Here is an 18,061-nt window from a genome sequence, read left to right as displayed (position 1 = left end):
CGGTTATATCGGGAAGCGGTGGAAATATACAAGCACCCAAACAATTTCAATAGGATAGAAGAAGGACTAAAAATCAACAAAACATGGATACCAGTATTAAAATCCACAAACGCCCTTCCCGCCAAACACGGAGATAGAAAAGCTACTATAAACAACGACACGCCCCCTCAAGCCGAAACCAGTGGAGGGGAGGCGAGTGGGAATTATAAATATTGCCTCCGTAGTACAACGCGTCGTCAGTTTCTGCTTACAAGCGAAGCATCAACATCTCCAGAAGATGCCAACCCCTAGTGTTGGCGAAACGTCGAGAACAAATCTCAACAGAAGACAACGGCCCAACAGCCCGAATAAACAGTTAAGTTAAATTTTTTATGATCTGAAAAAACTGATGATGGATGAAATGCTGTCATTAATCATAAAGGTTATGAACGATGGTGTAATTTTACGTCTAATTGAAAGATAAATAGACCGTCTGATTTAAATACGAAGTTCAACAACGATTGTACCTCTCCTGATTTACCTGATTCCCTTATACCTTTTTGTGTCACATGAGATAAGCAAAAAGAAAATGAAATTTAGAGTTGAGCTGGGTTCGTTTTTCTGAACATTGAATTTTCCTTATGTTCCGCAACTTTTCCAAGGTAAAATTTTTCGTTTTCATGACCTGCCTTTACGCCTTTTGATGATCATCATCATCATTCAATCCTGGCTCTACTGCTGGACATAAATCTCCCTCATAATTTTCCATGTGTTTCGATCTTGTGCCTCTTGCATCCAATTCCTATGGCAACGTTTTAGATTGTCAGTCCAACGTGTTGGTGGACGACCTCTGCTTCGGTAGCCATTCGGTCTCCATTCCAGTATCCGCTTTGTGCATCTGTTATCTGTCATTCGAGCCACGTGACCTGCCCAGTTCCACTTCCGTGTTGCTATTATCTCTACAACATTAGCCAATCCTGATCTTCATCGTTGCTGGCGGTTTGAGATCTTGAAACACCCAACATAGCACGATCAATCGCCCTTTGAGCCACCCGGATCTTTTTCACTGTTCTCCTTGTTATAGTTAACGTTTCCGCTCTGTAAGTCAACACTGGCAATATACACTGATTAAAGATTTTTCTTTTAAGATATATTGGTATGTCGGACGATTTGAAAAATTGATTCAACTTTTCGAAGATTGCCCAAGTCAGTCTTTTACGACGGAGAAGCCCAACGGTTTGGTTATCTTTTCCTATGCGAATCTCGTGACCTAGGAATTTATAGGTCATTACCTGGTCTATGGATCTTGCTGCTACGCATATATCTACGCTGACTATAAGATTTGTCATCATCTGGGCTTTAGATATGAGCTTTAAAGGTAGAGATAATTTAAAAGTTCTTTGTCCTCATCTATCCTATCCTATCAGCTATTAGCACCATATCATCTGCAAACCTCAGGTGGCTAAGCTTTTCTCCATTTATATTTATGCCCTTGTTGATCTTCCTAAGTGTGTGTAGTCAAACTAGTCTTAATATTTTCTTCATAAAGTGTTACATCTTTTGGGAATATCCATCTTCCACTCTTCATTTTGAGGATCATTTAGTTCTCTCGACTTCAATGTTAAAAGTGGTTTTTGCTCTAATTAATCTATATTCAACTCTCTGTTGAAAATTTAATAAAAACTGTTACATCCTAAATTATATCTTTCCGATTTGATATTATGAAATTCTTCTTTTTCTTCTTCCTTTTTGTATATAGGCTTTAAAGCCTGTTTCTTCTTCAATATTAGCCTCCTAAAATGTTTAAATTATCGCACCATCTTTTTCTTGGGCTGTCAATACTTCTCTGGTGCCATTCGTACTATCCTATCCTCTGCCATTCTACTAATGTGTTCGTTTCACTTCTGTTTCCGTTTTGTCTCCCATCCATTTATGTCTTCTATATTGCATGCTCTTCTTATGTTTTCGCTTCTCTCCCTATCCAACAAACTTTTTCCCGATATTCGTCGGAGTATTTTCATCTCTGTTGTTTCTAGTAGGCGTGTTGTTCTTCCAGATTGTGTCATTAAGAGATCCCGCTGCTTTACTTGCTTTTAAGCTTTGTTGTCGTACTTTTTCTTCAACATATCCGTAACTAGTTATATCTATTCCCAGATATCTAAACGTTGCTTCCTGCTTTATTATTTTCCCATCAATTTCGATTTTACATCGTAGTGGGTATTTAGATGTTGTCATACATTTGGTTTTTTCTGCTGATATTATCATATTGTATTTTTTGGCTGCTGTATTGAAGATGTGTGTTAATCTTTGGAGCTCGTCTTCTGTCTCGGCGATTAATGCGGCGTCGTCTGCATAACATAATATTTGGATTTCCCATTCTGTAACCATGACCTTTACGTACTGCTTTATTATTTCGTCCATTATTATATTAAAGAGAAGTCGGCTTAACAAGTCACCCTGTCTCACTCCGCTTTGAACTATTATGAAATTAATCACATTTTTTGTTCTTTGATGCAGACTCTTCCATGTCCATTTAAGTTGAGGTTTTTTTCTGAAGAATGAGTTTATCACATGGACATTCTCCTGATGTAAAAAGTCCAGAAGCCTGTTACCTCTTGTATTTCTCTCATAAAATCCAAAGTTTCCCATAGCAGATTCTGACAATTATCCTTGTATAATTGGTTCTTGAAGTTTGTATAGCTGCTCTGATATCTTCATAAAATTGATCAACTTCCTCATCTGAGTGGCTCGTAGTTGGTTCGTAAGCCTGTATAACTTTATAGAAGTATAATATAAATATATAGTATAAGATAAATGTCTCTGGTACATACACTTTTTATTGTAATTATGTTGAGTGCCCATTTTTTATGCATTAAAAAACCAAATGGAACATATTTCCAGACTTAAGTATTATTTGCTCTTCTCCTCGACGCCTAACTTCGCTTATACGAACTATATCCCATTTTATCTGTTTTAGTTCTTCCTCCAGTTCTATCATGATGCTTTTGTTGATAGAGTTTGTATGTTATAGGCACATATGCGTTTTTCGTTGGTTATGGTGGTCTAATCGCCTCCGGTGATTCTTAGCACCCTCTGCTCCAACTTTGTTCTGACCGCCACCTTGCTCAAGAAAATTGGAACCGTCGGAAAAGGGCCGTACACTTGATGTATCCATCATGAGGGAAAAATTTTTCCTTTAAAGCCACGCTGACCAAGCGTGTTGGTGAGATTTTTTTTGTGACATGAAGGAGAAAATCTCAGATATTGACCTATTAACATTACGTGTTTAGGTTTTAATTAACACCATTAGGGCAAGAGTAGCCTTTATGCCAACATTTTAAAAAATAGAATCAATACTCCTCTCTCGATTCGTAAAATGGCTTAAGGGAGAAAATCGTCACAGCACATGCGATTTTCTTTACAAAAGAAAATTTAATTTTCACGCAATTTCTCTAGAAAACCGCACAGTTTTCGCATATTTTACTCTTCTTGATTATATTTTTCAACACTCTCAAAGGCATATAAGGGATAAAATCGTGAATGAACTTCTGTTGAAATCCGACGGACTTAAAGTGGAAAACTCAAGGAAAACGTTCAAAGTGGGTCGAACTTCCGTAATGTGTTAATTTTCCGACTAATATTAAAATTTTAACAGTAGTCTAATTTTCTCTTTTTGTCTTTTTAAAAGGCATTAAAACGTGATAGAATGATTGACGGATAAAATTCAGGGGGCGCTTTTGTAGTCTGATATATCTACAAATTTGTAGTCACTGACTTCCAGAATCTCTTCTCTATTTTATATAGTGTTACCACGTTTTAATGTTTTTTGTGAAGAACCACTGAGAAAATTAGACTACTCTTAATATTTTAAAATTAGTTGGAAATTGAATATACTACGGATGTTTGGCCCGTTTATTGACCCAACATTTTTGTCTGTCAACATATGCCCCGCGTTTTCTATTGATTGCCTTCCAATCAAACGTAAACATATAATTTTGTTCATAATTTATTATTATTGCCAAATAAACGATTTTCACAACGTGTCAAAGGAGAGCGCTACAGTTTTCGACTATAAAAAATTTGTCTGTCAAGATATTTTTAACTAATCCACGAAGAAACAGCTCACTGCTTTTCCTTCGGCTCTATTGGTTGATGTGCAGTAGTTTAATAAACAGAAGGTTGAAGATCTTGTCGAAGTGAATTTTTCAAATTCACGTGGACTGAGAAACAACTTGAAAATCAGTGTATCGAAGTATCGTGTATCTATGTTGGCCTGACCAGTTTTAATGGTTCAGATACTCTTTGCAGCAAAGTTATGTGTTTGAGTGGTATTAATTTTTTTTAATGGTAGTTATTAATTGTTTTCTGGTTATGGTGCTCCGGTCGGATATTTTATTATATTTTCTGTTACACTTGTTTTCCTAGTGAAGCTATTTCCATGTTATATATTTATTGCCTAATATATTATAGCTTATAGTTCTTTCTCATTTATTTGGTTATTTAAGACTACATTAAGAAACCAGCTATTTTTGTTTTATTTTAGGGCAATCTGTTGTTTTTTTTTTGGTGCATTTCATGCCTTTTTATTAAATTTAGGAATAGTGTCTTTTTTTTTCCTCTTATTTAACTTTCGTTATTGGATGTAATTTGTTTTCAACTTCCAACTTTCAACTTTCAGCTTGGAAACTTTTGTATTTGCTATCCAAAGTCATGATCCCCTTAGTAATAACGTGGGTTTCAACTCATCATTTTTGGGTTACCTCTAAAAATACCTATACAAGATTTATAGGTTTGTCTGTCATTTGTTATTGGAAACGTTTCCGTACACTCAGTGAAAGTTCTAAATTGTTTATTAATAAAAAATGCAAAATACCAATTTGGAAAAATAGTCATTAAAAATTTAGGATAACGAAAAAGATCTTTGTCTTTATTTTATCATTTATTTAAAATAGTACCAAGAATCACTACTTATATTTTGATTGAAATTATAAAACAATTAAGTTGGTGTGTGAAATCAATGCGCTTATTGAAAAGGAAACATCCCAAGAACCGTTGTTTATTATATCAACACAAAACATAATAATTGCGTATACACATATTGGTCTAACATGAAACAAATAATTTTAAACTATCTGCATTTTCGAAACAATTCTGTCTATATTTGGACGGCACTGTCTTGTCAATAAAAAGGCCATAGGTTAATATAAAGGAAGAAATATGTGAAATATTTTTTATATGTCGGGAAGATATAGAAAACTTTTGCGAATATTTTGTAAATAGGTATGAAGACTGTTCCATGAGTATTAGACATGTATAAGTCAAAATTATCTCTTAGTTTTCAATATTATCTTTGAAGAAGATATAGAACACTTAAGCGGATATTTTGTAAATAGGTATGAAGACTGTTCCATGAATATTAGACATATTCAAAATTATTTTTTAGTTATCAATATCATCACACAACTCTAACCATTTGAAAAATATCTGAAAAATAATTTAGCAAGTTTTAATAACTGTGGAAGTAACGGTTTTGATTAATGATCTTAAATTATTTTTTTACTATTACTAATTAGTTTTGGGTGTTTTATTACACTTCTCAGTTACATCTTTAAGAATGTGATGGGACAGATAGAATATGGGTTACGGTAACTCAACTGCTTACCATATCCAGAAGCAAAAGAAAACCCTCCGTAGGATTTATACATCATTACGGACTTGAGTTGGCGTGACCAACATTCCAATGTGCCTATCACTCTCCTGAAGAAGATACATATTATTTTAACAAAACGTTGAAATTTTGTAGTAATTTTAATCAAGTTTGAAAACATTTTTTTTAATTTCTCACATTGATATTTTTTCTTCTAATAATATGATCTAACTGACAGAAAGATGATAGTTTATTTAATAATTTGAGGGTAAAATTGAAAGCCATTATCAAAATAAAGAAGAAATTCTCAAATATAGAAATGGAAAAACCTTGATTATCTCCAAAGCTCAAATTCTAATACTGTAAGTCTTCCCTAATTTCTTTCATTGTTCTCCGTTTTTATTTTGCTGTATTCATCCACTTTGCACTGTGCATTTTTTGAGGTCATTACATTTGTGGTCTTCTCCTCACTTGTTTTCAAAGTTTTTTTACGATTAGATTATTGCACAGTTCATCTTCGTATCTAATTACTAATTGCAAGCCTTAGTTCTTGTTTTTATTTTTATTTTCTTTGCTTATTTTGATTAATTATTGTCATGTCAGGTAGAAACGCTTTTTGCTGGTGCTTGGAGTAAACTGACTCTCCCGGTTGACGCGGTTACTTTTGGCGCGCTTCTCTCGAACGGTCCTTGGTAGCGCGTCTTGTGATTTTCCCTGTAAGTGTATAAATAGGAAAGGTCCTACTCGTTGATCTTCTTGCCTAATTTATTTTTGTCTTTTTGTTCAATACCGTTTTCCATGTTATTTGAGAGACGTATTTAAAACAAATATACCGATCCATTTAAAAAGAAAAGCTTTTAAAAATTGCGTTCTACCAGTCCTCACATACGGAGCAGAAACTTTAACTCTCACAAAAACATCAGCCGAAAAATTGAGAAGAAATTAATTAAGAAATAGAATAAGAAACGAGGAAGTTCGTAGACGAACCGGAGTGGAAGACATTATCGAACATATTACAAGGCAAAAATGGAGATGGGCAGGACATGTTGCAAGAATGAAAGACGACAGTTGACAGTTGGACAAAAAAATTGCTTGAGTGGAGACCACGGGCTGACAAGCGAAGCCGAGGAAGACCCCCAACGCGATGGACCGACGACCTCAAAAGAATCGTGACCAATTGGATAGCAGAGGCGCAGAACAGAAGCAGATGGAAAAGTCTAGAGGAGGCCTATGTTCAACAATGGACAACTCAGGGCTGATTGATGATGATGATGATGTTATTTGAAGCCTTTGAGCATCATCTCGTTGATTTATACTGTTGGGATTTTTGTCTATTTCTATTGATTTTCTGATTTTACGTTTTCTTCTAATTTCAATGTTAGATAGCATCGTCGATTCAGGTTTATTGTATGTCCTGTATTTGACACATATTTTGCAAGGGACGACGATTTTTCTTTCCTTTCGATGGCATTTCGATGTTCTTTACGTCTACCATGGATTTTGATGTTCTTCGTCTGTCAGTCTTTCGGATCTTTTAATCAGGGTTTTAATGGCAGAATGTAATTGTGCAAGTTGGTTATGTGAATCAGTATGTAGATATCTGTCAATATATGTGAGTTTTCGGTATACTGTAGGTATCATATCTGTCCGGCTTCCTTTTTTTTATTAAAACATCTAAAATGTTAGTCGTTCGTTTTCTTCCAGTTCCATAAGACACTGAATTTTATGGTAGATATTATTGATGTATTGTAAAAATACCTTTAGTTTTTCTTCTCTATGTGTCCATATGATAAAAATATCATAAACGTGTCCAAGCCAAAGTTTGGCTTTGTGTTCGGCTGTTCCCATTGCTCGGTGTTCTTTTTCTTGCATAAACAAGTCTGCTATTACCGGTGGCAGTGGTAGACCGATCACATCGCCCCATGAACTCATCGATAAACCCTATAACTTGTTCTTGTTCAACAACAATCTTTGTTCCTTATAGATGAAATATGTGTTATTTAAGCAGTGTTTTCTTAGATTTAGAGTATCCTGTGGTATTGGATACTTTTTGCTTATAATTTCTAATTCATCTATAGTATTGTATTAATATTGAATACTAATACTAATTATACTAATATTGAAAAGTGAGACCATATCCAAGCTAATTAACAAATGTCCCAGCTTAAGAGTCGCATCTTTTATGCGCTCGATGAAGTGGCTTGCATTATTGACGTAAGAATCCGATTCTACTGCTCATGGTTGTAGCTGTTCAACCAGAAATTTTACCAGTGGTTGTTGAGGAGATCCGATATAACCAACTATTGGCCGCAAAGGTAATCTTGCCTTATGTACCTTGGGTAGACCGTAAATTTTTGGACATCTTGACGACTTCTCTCTAGGTATGAGATGGAACTGTTGTTCTTTCTTGATATCCAAGGCTTTGTTCTCGGCTATTGTTATTTGCTATAGATATGTTGTAGGGTCCGATGAGATTCTTGAATATGCTATATCATTTAGGATGTCATCTATTTGTGCTTCGTAGTCTACTACTACTACTACTACTACTATCGGTTTACAGCGTTCTCCGACGCCTTCCGACTCCTAACCGCCATTCTTCTCTATTTAACCATAGGCCTGGAGGGATTTCTCTTTTTTCTAGTTCTTTTTCAATTCCCTCTCTCCAGCTTCTTCTCGGCCTTCCTCTTTTTCTTCTTCCTTGTGGTGTCCACGTCAAAATCTGTTTCGGAATCCTGTCATCTGGCATTCTCTGTCAATGGCCGTACCATATTAACTGTTTTGTTTTTATGTCATCAACTATTGTATGCTTGACTCCCATCATTTCTCGTGTTCTCTCATTTGGTATCCGATCTCTTCTTGATTTGCCTGCTGCTCTTCTCCAGAAGTCCATTTCTGTTGCTAGTAACAGTTTCTCTGTTGTTTATTTCATTGGCCATCTTCACTGCCATATGTGATTACACTTTTAAGTATGGTGTTGTATATGAGTGGTTTGTTTGCTTTAGATATTGTTTCTGTATGTTTCTGTCTTTTATAGCAGCATCGAGTGTTCCATCTTGAGTTATCTTTATACCCAGGTACTTGTATTCATCACAGTGTCTAATTTCTACCCCATCGTCTAATATAATGGACTGCTTTGTCCCTCCAATACACATGGTTTCAGTTTTCTTAATGTTGACTTCGAGACCCCATTTGTTATATTCTTCTATTTGCTTCTGAGTCATGTAACTCAAGTTGTCATGATCCTGAGCAATTAGTATTTGGTCATCAGCGAAACATAAGGTGTACAGTGTAGTCTCGTCATTGAGAGGGATTCCCATGCCTCTACATTTTCTTTTCCACAGCTTGAGTGATTGTTCCAGATAAATTTTGAAAAGGGTAGGCGAAATACAGCAACCCTTCTTTAGTCCTTTCTTGACCTTAAATCCCTCAGATATCCTTGATCCAGTTTTAATTTTTGCAGTCGTTCCATTATACAGACTTTGGACTGCTTTGATAAGACCATGCTTAATGTTGGTTTGCTGTAGGGTTGACCATAGTTTACTGAGGGGTACAATGTCATATGCTTTTTGTAAGTCTACGTACACCAGGTGAACTTCTTTATTGACGGCTGTTTTTTTCTCAATAACTTGCGTAATAGAGTACAAGTGATCTACTGTGGATTATACTGTGTTTCGTAGTCTTGAATATTAAATCATCAGCTGGAAACACGATGATTTCTTTGTTTTCTTCAAATTATATAATGTTTCTATTCCTTCGTGTGTTAAATTTCTTTTTGGTGGTTTGGCTGTTCTTAATATTTTTGATAGTTCGTGACGAATGATCTCGGCTGTTTCTGCTGGGAGATTAGTGATAGTAGTCCCTACTATTTTGTTTTCTAAACCTTTTGATTTAATTGGAATTAATCACAATTTAAAGAATACAAAATCGTCATACCACCCCAGAACTAACTATTCAACGTTCAAAGATTTTCATTTTAGTGTTAATGTTATCGAATGTATATATTTTGATTTTATGCTAATCGAATCTGCAATATGCTTGTATTTTTTTGTCTTCTGTTTCTTCTACTTTTTGGAGATATTTCGATCTGTTTAATTCTGAAGCTGTCTCTGGTTAATTTCCTGGGAAGTAAATTGCCAACCATCCCTCCATCTTTTAGGTGGTCTTCCGAGAGGTCTTGAACCGGGCTGGTTGTTTTCTAGGGCGATTTTTGAAAGTCTATTCTCATCCATTCGTCTTACATGATTGTACCACATCCTCTTACGCTGCCTTCCCCATCTTACAATATCTTGATATATCTATGCCCAGATATCTGAATTGCATCACTTGTTCTATGGGGTTGTTCTTAACCACTAACTTACATCTGAGCGGATCTTTTGCTATTGTCATACATTTAGTTTTGTTGGTAGAAATGGTCATATTTAGTTGGCGGCTTATTTGAAAGAACTGAAAGAGCTGTCTCTGAAGATCATCATCTGCGTAACACACCATACCAATTCTTTTGTGGCCATTCTGTATCCGAGATTGAGAGATGTTACTTTGTTTATAATGTTGCCCATGAGTAGATTAAACAAGAAGGGGTTTAAACTGTCGCCTTGTCTAATTCCTCCCAGTGTTGGAATATTTTCAGTGAATTGGTCTCCTGCTCTAACTTTGGTTACATTGTTGTTATTTAGATTATGGACTATCTTTGTTATGTTGGTCGGTGTTTTATTTTCTATTAATATATTTAGAATGTCTCCCAGGCGAACCCTGTCAAACGCCTTCGTCAGATCAATGAAGCAAATATACGCTGGCATGCCGAACTCTATAGCTTTTTCTTTTATTTGTTTTATTATGAATACTGCATCTGTTATAGACCGCCCTCTTGTAAAACCTAGTTGTTCTTCAGCATTAGTGATTTGCCTTTTCAATTTGTCTTTAAGCATACTCGTAAAAAGTTTCATCGTTGTATTTAAGAGGGTTATTCCTCTGTAGTTTTGTGGGCAAGTGTTTTGTCCTTTTTTAAATATGGGGATTGTGATGCTCTTATGCCATTCCTCTGGTGTTTCTATTTCGTTTAAGATTTTGTTAAATAGTTGTGACAGTTTACTTGCAAGTTCAGGGTCTCCATATTTTAAGAGTTCATTGGGTGTACCATCTGTTCCAGGTGATTTTCTGTTTTGTTTTTAGCTTGATCTTTGCTTCTATCTCTTCGTCATTGATTGTAGCACTTATATCTGCTTCGTATTTGTTTATATTCAGCGTTTCTTCAGCATCATATAGCTCCTTAAAATGATGTTTGCCTTGTCTCTATAGGTACTCCCTTGGTCTGCACGAACTCGTTAACTGGTTTTTTCCTGTTCTGAAGCATTTTCCATACTTTCTTTTGGGCACCATGTAGGTCGTAGTCCATGTCGCTGGTGAATTTAGCCCAATGTTCTCTTTTGATTGATTTTATTCTTGCGTTTACTTCGTTTCTTACTTGGACATATTCTGCGAGAGCTTCTTCCGATTGTGTGCTTTTATATCTCAGGTAGCATTTGCGTTTTAATTCAGAGAATTCTTTTACCTCTTCACAAAACCACGGTTTGGTGTGGTTTATCGTCCTCGTGTTAATTTTCCGCTTTCCAATTGCTTCTTCTGCTGCTTGGTTGATGCATTTCCTGATTTTTTTGCCAAGTATCTTCTACTCCCCATTCTGGTTCTAACTCGATCTCTGTCTGTATTTCTTTGTATTATACATAATTTAACTACCCAGTAAAATGTTTTTTTTTAAATACTTGTTTCTCTATTTTAATATCGGCTATATATTTAAAAGCTAATAAAGTTAATGAAATTTTTTTGTTCAGTTATGTTATACCTACATATATTCACAAAATAATATAAAATTGAGATGATATTGATTAAAAACTTAGTTATTAAAACCATTATTATTAGTTTACTCATTTTTAGTATTTAATAATTTGAGTTAAAACACTGTTGAAGAGTTATAACTAAATGGTACGCAAGTTAGGCGAAATAATATTCCTTAAAACAAAATCACGAATGTATTATGTTCACTTTAAACATATGTTCAGTATACCAGTGTCGTAGAAATTGTACTAACGATTAATTTATTAAATTAAAATATATATTATGTCGAGTTCTTTTATATTTGTCTTTTATATGTGTGCACTAATTCTTCTATGTAGATATGAATGGGTTTGACCAATTATGTTGAACCACAAATGAACCACATGTTTTACTGAAAAATTTGAATACTTTGATGTTATATCTAGAAAGTATTGTAAACATTATTTCGAAAAACAATTATAGTTTTTATGTGAATTATTGGAACTAATGTTGTTATTGTTTGGGATAGTGTTGTCAGTTATTAATTTTTGTAGGATCATTGGTAGGGGACGTATTTTGTCAAAGCTCTTTAGTCCATTTAAAACTTAGAGCCAAACTATATTAACAATAAAACATATATAAAAGACGTCTCCGATATATAACGTATAGACGTCTACAATTATAATTTATGAATTAGTTGTTCAATTTCTATGACACTGACATAGGTAAAGTGCACATCCGTGTTTTTATTTTAAGGAATATTATTTCGCCTGCCGTTTGTGTACCATTCTAGTTTTAATTTTTTTTAGTGAAAGAAGTAACTTAAATCATAAAATAGTAAAAATATAAGTGTTAATTGAAAATGACAGTTCACCGAAACGTTTGAAAAATATTGAAGTGATTGATTACATTATTTGAGATTTTAGTAGAAACGTTTTCATATCTCTGTTCCAAATACAATTCGCAAAACCCGATAGCAGTATAGTCATTCTATAAAATTCAAGAACATTGGCCTTTTTATTGAGATGACGGGTAGATGGATAAGTCCTAAGGCGGCGTGTGGTAGTGTAAATAGTTAGGCGCACTTCAAACGAATGCCGCCATATTGTGCCACTACTTTTTTGAGAGGCTTAACAGTGTAAACGTAGTCTAACCCGAGACTAGTGATCGTGTGGAATGAGGCTTCTAGTAAACAAAAATACTGAACATGAAAAACCAAACCCTAATAGCACATTATGGTCCAATGGAAGCTTAGATAGATGTCGAGAAATCTCTTTTCGCTAACAGTATACACAGATGTATGTTTATTTGCAAGGTTTCGGAGGAAAAATACGGATCCTTTCTATTTTTTATGAAAAATTTATCTTTTAGTTTGGATGTTAAGAAAGATGTTGTTTGACTCAAGATTTCGTACTCATTTTTTGATATCTTCATCGAAACTAAACAACCAAATGTACGCTTCGTAATAAAAATATGCTACAGACTGTTGCAATTTATTGCTTATCTCAATTTCATGATTGAATTCCTCGTTCTTGTCGAAATCTGTAAGTCCAAATTGTTTATATTGGCTGTATCTTTGATTTAATTTGTTTTCGAAACTATTTGGTAAATTAAATCTCAATTAAGTTGGTTTGAATACATTGCGACCATTCCAGAATATACAATTTTTCTTAGCCGGACTTTTTTGACATTACACTAGCATTAAAAATTCTATACGTTTTAGCGAGAAAATTTCTCTTCGAACATGAAATTGGCTGAGACTTTAATTGTCGAGGTAATTTCGTGTTTTGAGACTGAATATATTGTGCTGCTTCCGTCTTTATCTCATCTCTCGCTCTTCTTGTTGTCCTCTCCGCTGTTTCCTTCCTCTGTTGGTAAATTCACCAAAGAGCCATTGCTGTTCGGATAATTAATCGATTGAACGCATTAGTGTAATTCTAAAAGGCTTAATAGAAAGATTACAGTTTTCTGTTCATCCTAAGATCCCCCATAAGATTACTTAACAGCTAAAAGAAAATTACAGTTCTTGGTATAAATTATGCAAATATTAAATTCTTAAATATTTCATCATCGATCAAAATACGTGATTATTCAGCTTGAATATTGTTTTTTTTGCGATTTTAGAATTCAACAGAGGCTACGATCCTTTCAGATACTAAATGTTTGATGCATTTTACATCCTACTAATCAAAGCAAATTGTTTGTCCTACCTATACGAAACACGTCATGTTGATCAAAACAATATCTATACATCCAAGAATATCGTGATAGAAAATACAGCGTATTTTTGCTCAAAACCTGCAAAACGTATACGAAATTTCGGAAATAATGTTACTTACATTTATACACAAGGTGGACCACTTTCCATTGGACTTTTTGTGCTAGTAATCTGTTGATTTTATTTTCAGATTTAAAACTTCGGTATCGAGGAAGAGTTTTTCTTATATTTGTCAACCTGTCACTCTATTAAGGTAGTTTTATATTTTAAGAAGCTCATTTCCCATACTAGATTTTCTTAAATAGTCAATCGATAACCGATTTTTTGTGGCTTTTGTAGAGGCAGTTTATAATAATTTATTAATCGAATAAACATTTTGAGAACAAACTTTCAGCGAAAGTTTCGGTCTTTGGACGTTTTTAGCTCGTGGAAAATGAACGATTTAAGAGCAAAATGTACTTTACTTCATGAAATTAAATGCTTTTAAAGCGAGTTTTGATGTTCTTTGTTAAGTGAGGACTTTTAACTGGCTTGGGAATACTTTGAGGAAAAACTTTTTCATCTCGTTGATATCGTTTTTATCAAATTTATCACAAGACATACATTGTTCAATTTATACTGGACATATTGTTGAAACTAACTTGAATCATATATTTGACAGAAAGTTATAACATATCTTGTCTTATTCTCGTCGGTTATGCGTCAATTCCTATTTTTCTCCTACAATTTCTGAATATTTAGCCTTTTCCGAATATTTATTTAAATTAAATCCAAACTTATATATTTTCTTTTTTATAATTCCATATCCAAAAGCTTTCCAAGAATAAGATCCTCTTAATTATCTTTTTTAATAAAATCCAGCTGATAACGAATAGATCGCTCAGCCTATTTGTTTTATATGCCTATGAGTAAATCCCGTATGAGTTTTTTGGTTACGATTCTGTTATCATTAGCCATAGACATATATTACAACATAGACTGACTGCTGTAATACAGTCATGTTTTCTAAGTGTGACAGAGAAAACTGACGCAACGCAGTCTCTTCATCTCTGTCTAACGGGCCGGATTTATCAATAACGTGAACTCGTCATAGGTAATTAAGGTCACGTGGTCAATAGACCTGGTAAATTAGAAAGTGATGCAGGGACTGTTTTGCGTCAGTTTTCTCCGTCGCACTGGGGGAAGGTTTGGTATTGCAACGATCAATACCTTGTGTTGTATGTCTATGTCATTAGCTATTCAAAAGTGTCAGTTTCGCTTTTCGTTTACACAAAAGTGTAGGTATGTTGTCATCCGTCATCTGTCACTTACAAACTTTCCCTTATCAGCTGTCAATAATATGTCAGTTGTGATGCCTTTAACATAGACAATTTTCTCAAACGTAAAAAGCATACATAAAGTAATTTAAAGTTTAAGTTTAAAGTCAACATAAAAGGAACAACTAACTCTAAATTTATTATTAATTAATGATTTTTATTAAAGATTTATGTACAATTTCTGCTAAATTTTCAACGATATATTTTATGTCATACGGTGACGTATAATATTGTACATTTACAAAAGACGTTTGGAGACGACATTGTTTTAGTACTGGAAATAAAGATCCGAAAAACCTCCAAAAAATTATATTTCTTAACGATTTAGCAAGAACCGTTTTAAGAAACTACTTAATATTTCGTACAAGAAACTGGATAGTATCTGGAAATTTATAGGATCTGTGTTTCTAATGCCATTATAAAGTAATTTTTAAACTTCTGTGATTCCAGCCCTGTGGCTCTTTATTGTTATATGTACGAAATGTTTCACAAATTTTGGTCAAAATAGAGCAAAAAACGGTTCCAAGATTTTTCTGTTCTCATATTCGAAAATACAACTATTTGGTTAATCTAAATAATATTGTTGAAATGTATAACCTAACTGGTATCCTTATAAACAAAAATGTTTCTCTTTAAATTACGGTTTACGAAAACATTGAATTGTAACATTTCTTAGGTATGATCGTCTTAAAAAGCATTTTCTATATGCTTATATGACCATATGGGTTTAAAATTGTAGCTATAAGTATCACAATGTAAGATCATTTAAAATATTTAGTGAGATGGTCAGTGAAAATTTGTTGTCGAAAATCAATACTACTCTGTTGCATTTTATACAATGTGGCTTAGTTGCTTTAAAATCTGGCTCATAATAAAATAAAGTAGTAATTGAGGTCAGATGAAAAATTTAGCCCGTTGAATCTTCCTCAACAGTAAATTACAAAACAGTTTATTACTCACGAAGAGCACTTTGGGGTAAAGAATCAAACCAAATCTCAACTACTAAAAAACGAAAATGATCTTCGGAATAAACTTATACGAAACCATAAATATTATCTAATGGGGGTGCCGAGACATAAGGAGAAATATAAAAGAAATAAATCATTTTTACACAAATTAATATACTAGTGCTTTTAGCATTTATAACAAAAGTCAACCTACTTTGAGTTAAACATTAAATGCTGAATTATTTTATAGAAATATACTATAGAAGTACCCCTGTATTTGTTTAGACCAGATAGAGAGAAAGCAACTGGAAGTACAGGAAATATTTGTTCGTATAGGACATGATCTACGAATATGACAGAAGGTTAATGCTCATTTAATGATCATAAGTCCACAGAATATACAAGCGATATAGGAATTGATAGTTTTAGTGGTTCTAAGCAATTTGTATAACTGTATATATTGTGTTTTAACGATCTCGTCAAGGTCTCACCAGTTCTATATATTTAAAACTATTCACATTCTTTGGACCGATAATATGGAGAAACTAGTAGTCCAAGGAAAACTGAAGGAAAGGGGCGAGCACCAACCAAAATAGAAATAGATCGAGAGACAGCGTAAAAAGAGCAATACGATCTCAGGAAAAAACGCATTAGTCATAATCACTATGCATTTATTAAGTTGTATAGATTGGAAAGAGAAGGAGTTAGGTTCGTAATGCCTAACAACATGCCATGCATGTCCGCGTGGATAAAAGAAAATGAAAGGGAGTATATAACAAAAAATAACCTATTTTTACAGCTGAGCAACAAAAATGTAGATATAATTTATGAAAGATATAAAAAATGAACCATTTTCACACAATATAATAGAATTGTATTGTGTGAACCAGTACTATTACTATTAAACGACGAGGAAACAATATTTTTTATTATTATTATTATTAACAATATTAATTTGAGATCCATATAAATAGTATCAAGAAACATGTTTTGAAACATCTGTCCTTCGATTTTGACCACAGTTGAAGTCGTATTTTTATATTCAAAACTGTAATCATTAATTTTTGCCATCTAATACTTTTTTGTCACTATAGTTTATCGAACAAATCGTTTCATTTAATAAAACGTTTTTTTCTGTAATCTGTGAAGTTTAGCCAAAATTTTAAACCCATATGGTCCACTATGCCATCTTATCAACTATAAAATCGAAATTAAGTAATGTATTTCTCGTCTCTATTGAGTATCCGTCAATAATTTTGACAAATTGACCGCGCTGTGCTATTAGGGCGGAAAAAGCAAAAATATACCAATGGCATGCGTCTTTATGATCGATCAAATGTCTAACGTCATCATGTCATTGCACGAGTTTGAGAAGCTGTTGATAATGCATGTTTTGTCTGTCTTTGCATGCAGGGTTTCGGTTTTGTAACATTCGCAAATAGTGCTGATGCGGAGCGCGCACGAGACCGTCTACATGGCACCGTGGTTGAGGGAAGAAAAATAGAGGTGTGCATGATTATTATTCATTTTTTTATCCGTTTTCTTATACTATGAGCAACTCGCAGTCTAGCTATTTAAAATGTGATCCTTAAAGATTCTGAAAAGAAGATAGGATCTAAAAATTCAAGGCCTGCTAATTATTTTGGTCCAACTCCTATTTCAATAAAGAATTTTATGGTCTCTAGCTTTGTAATTTTTTCTCTTTATCAATAATCAAGTACTGTAATTAGCAAATTGAATGATCAAATTGTTTGTGTTCAGGTATGTGTGTTTGATCGTGCGGTAAACAGTTTATCCTATCGTCACTTTCAATCACCACACAAAGTATTCTTAGGGATTTTTCAAAAGTTAGAAAGGGACAAACAGCTAGACCTTTTAAAACAGAATATTGGAGCACCTCACTATAGATATTTGTTTTTATTAGAAAATTGAATCACAATTAATGTTAAAATATAACTTAATAATAAATATTTATTATAATTTTATAACAAGAATGGACTTTCCTATTTACGGTTTTTCTTTCTATTCATAAAATTGCAAGAAATGTGTATTATTCAGTCAAGAAACGAAGTAGTGAGCCATTTTGCATAAAAAAATTGATTTATTTAATATGTATTTAAGAAATTTTAACGAGACCTTAAAA

At 33.6% G+C, this 18,061-nt stretch overlaps 1 protein-coding gene across 2 annotated transcripts in view; it reads left to right on the top strand.

The window, feature by feature from the left end:
• The window catches only part of Rbfox1 (RNA-binding Fox protein 1), a 402,117-nt gene that overhangs the window by 320,755 nt on the left and 63,301 nt on the right, over window positions 1–18,061 (top strand). The window contains exon 5 of one of the 2 annotated variants that reach the window (XM_072529090.1): window positions 17,332–17,424. The exons of the other annotated variant lie outside the window; for it this stretch is intronic. Within the exon in view, the coding sequence (XP_072385191.1) occupies window positions 17,332–17,424 (93 nt within the window). The remainder of the gene's footprint in view (window positions 1–17,331; window positions 17,425–18,061) is intronic. 2 annotated transcript variants of the gene reach the window in all.

The sequence above is a fragment of the Diabrotica undecimpunctata genome, chromosome 4, assembly GCF_040954645.1.
Source record: "Diabrotica undecimpunctata isolate CICGRU chromosome 4, icDiaUnde3, whole genome shotgun sequence".
Taxonomy (NCBI): Eukaryota; Metazoa; Arthropoda; class Insecta; order Coleoptera; family Chrysomelidae; genus Diabrotica; species Diabrotica undecimpunctata.
This window is presented reverse-complemented; position numbering and strand designations above follow the sequence as displayed.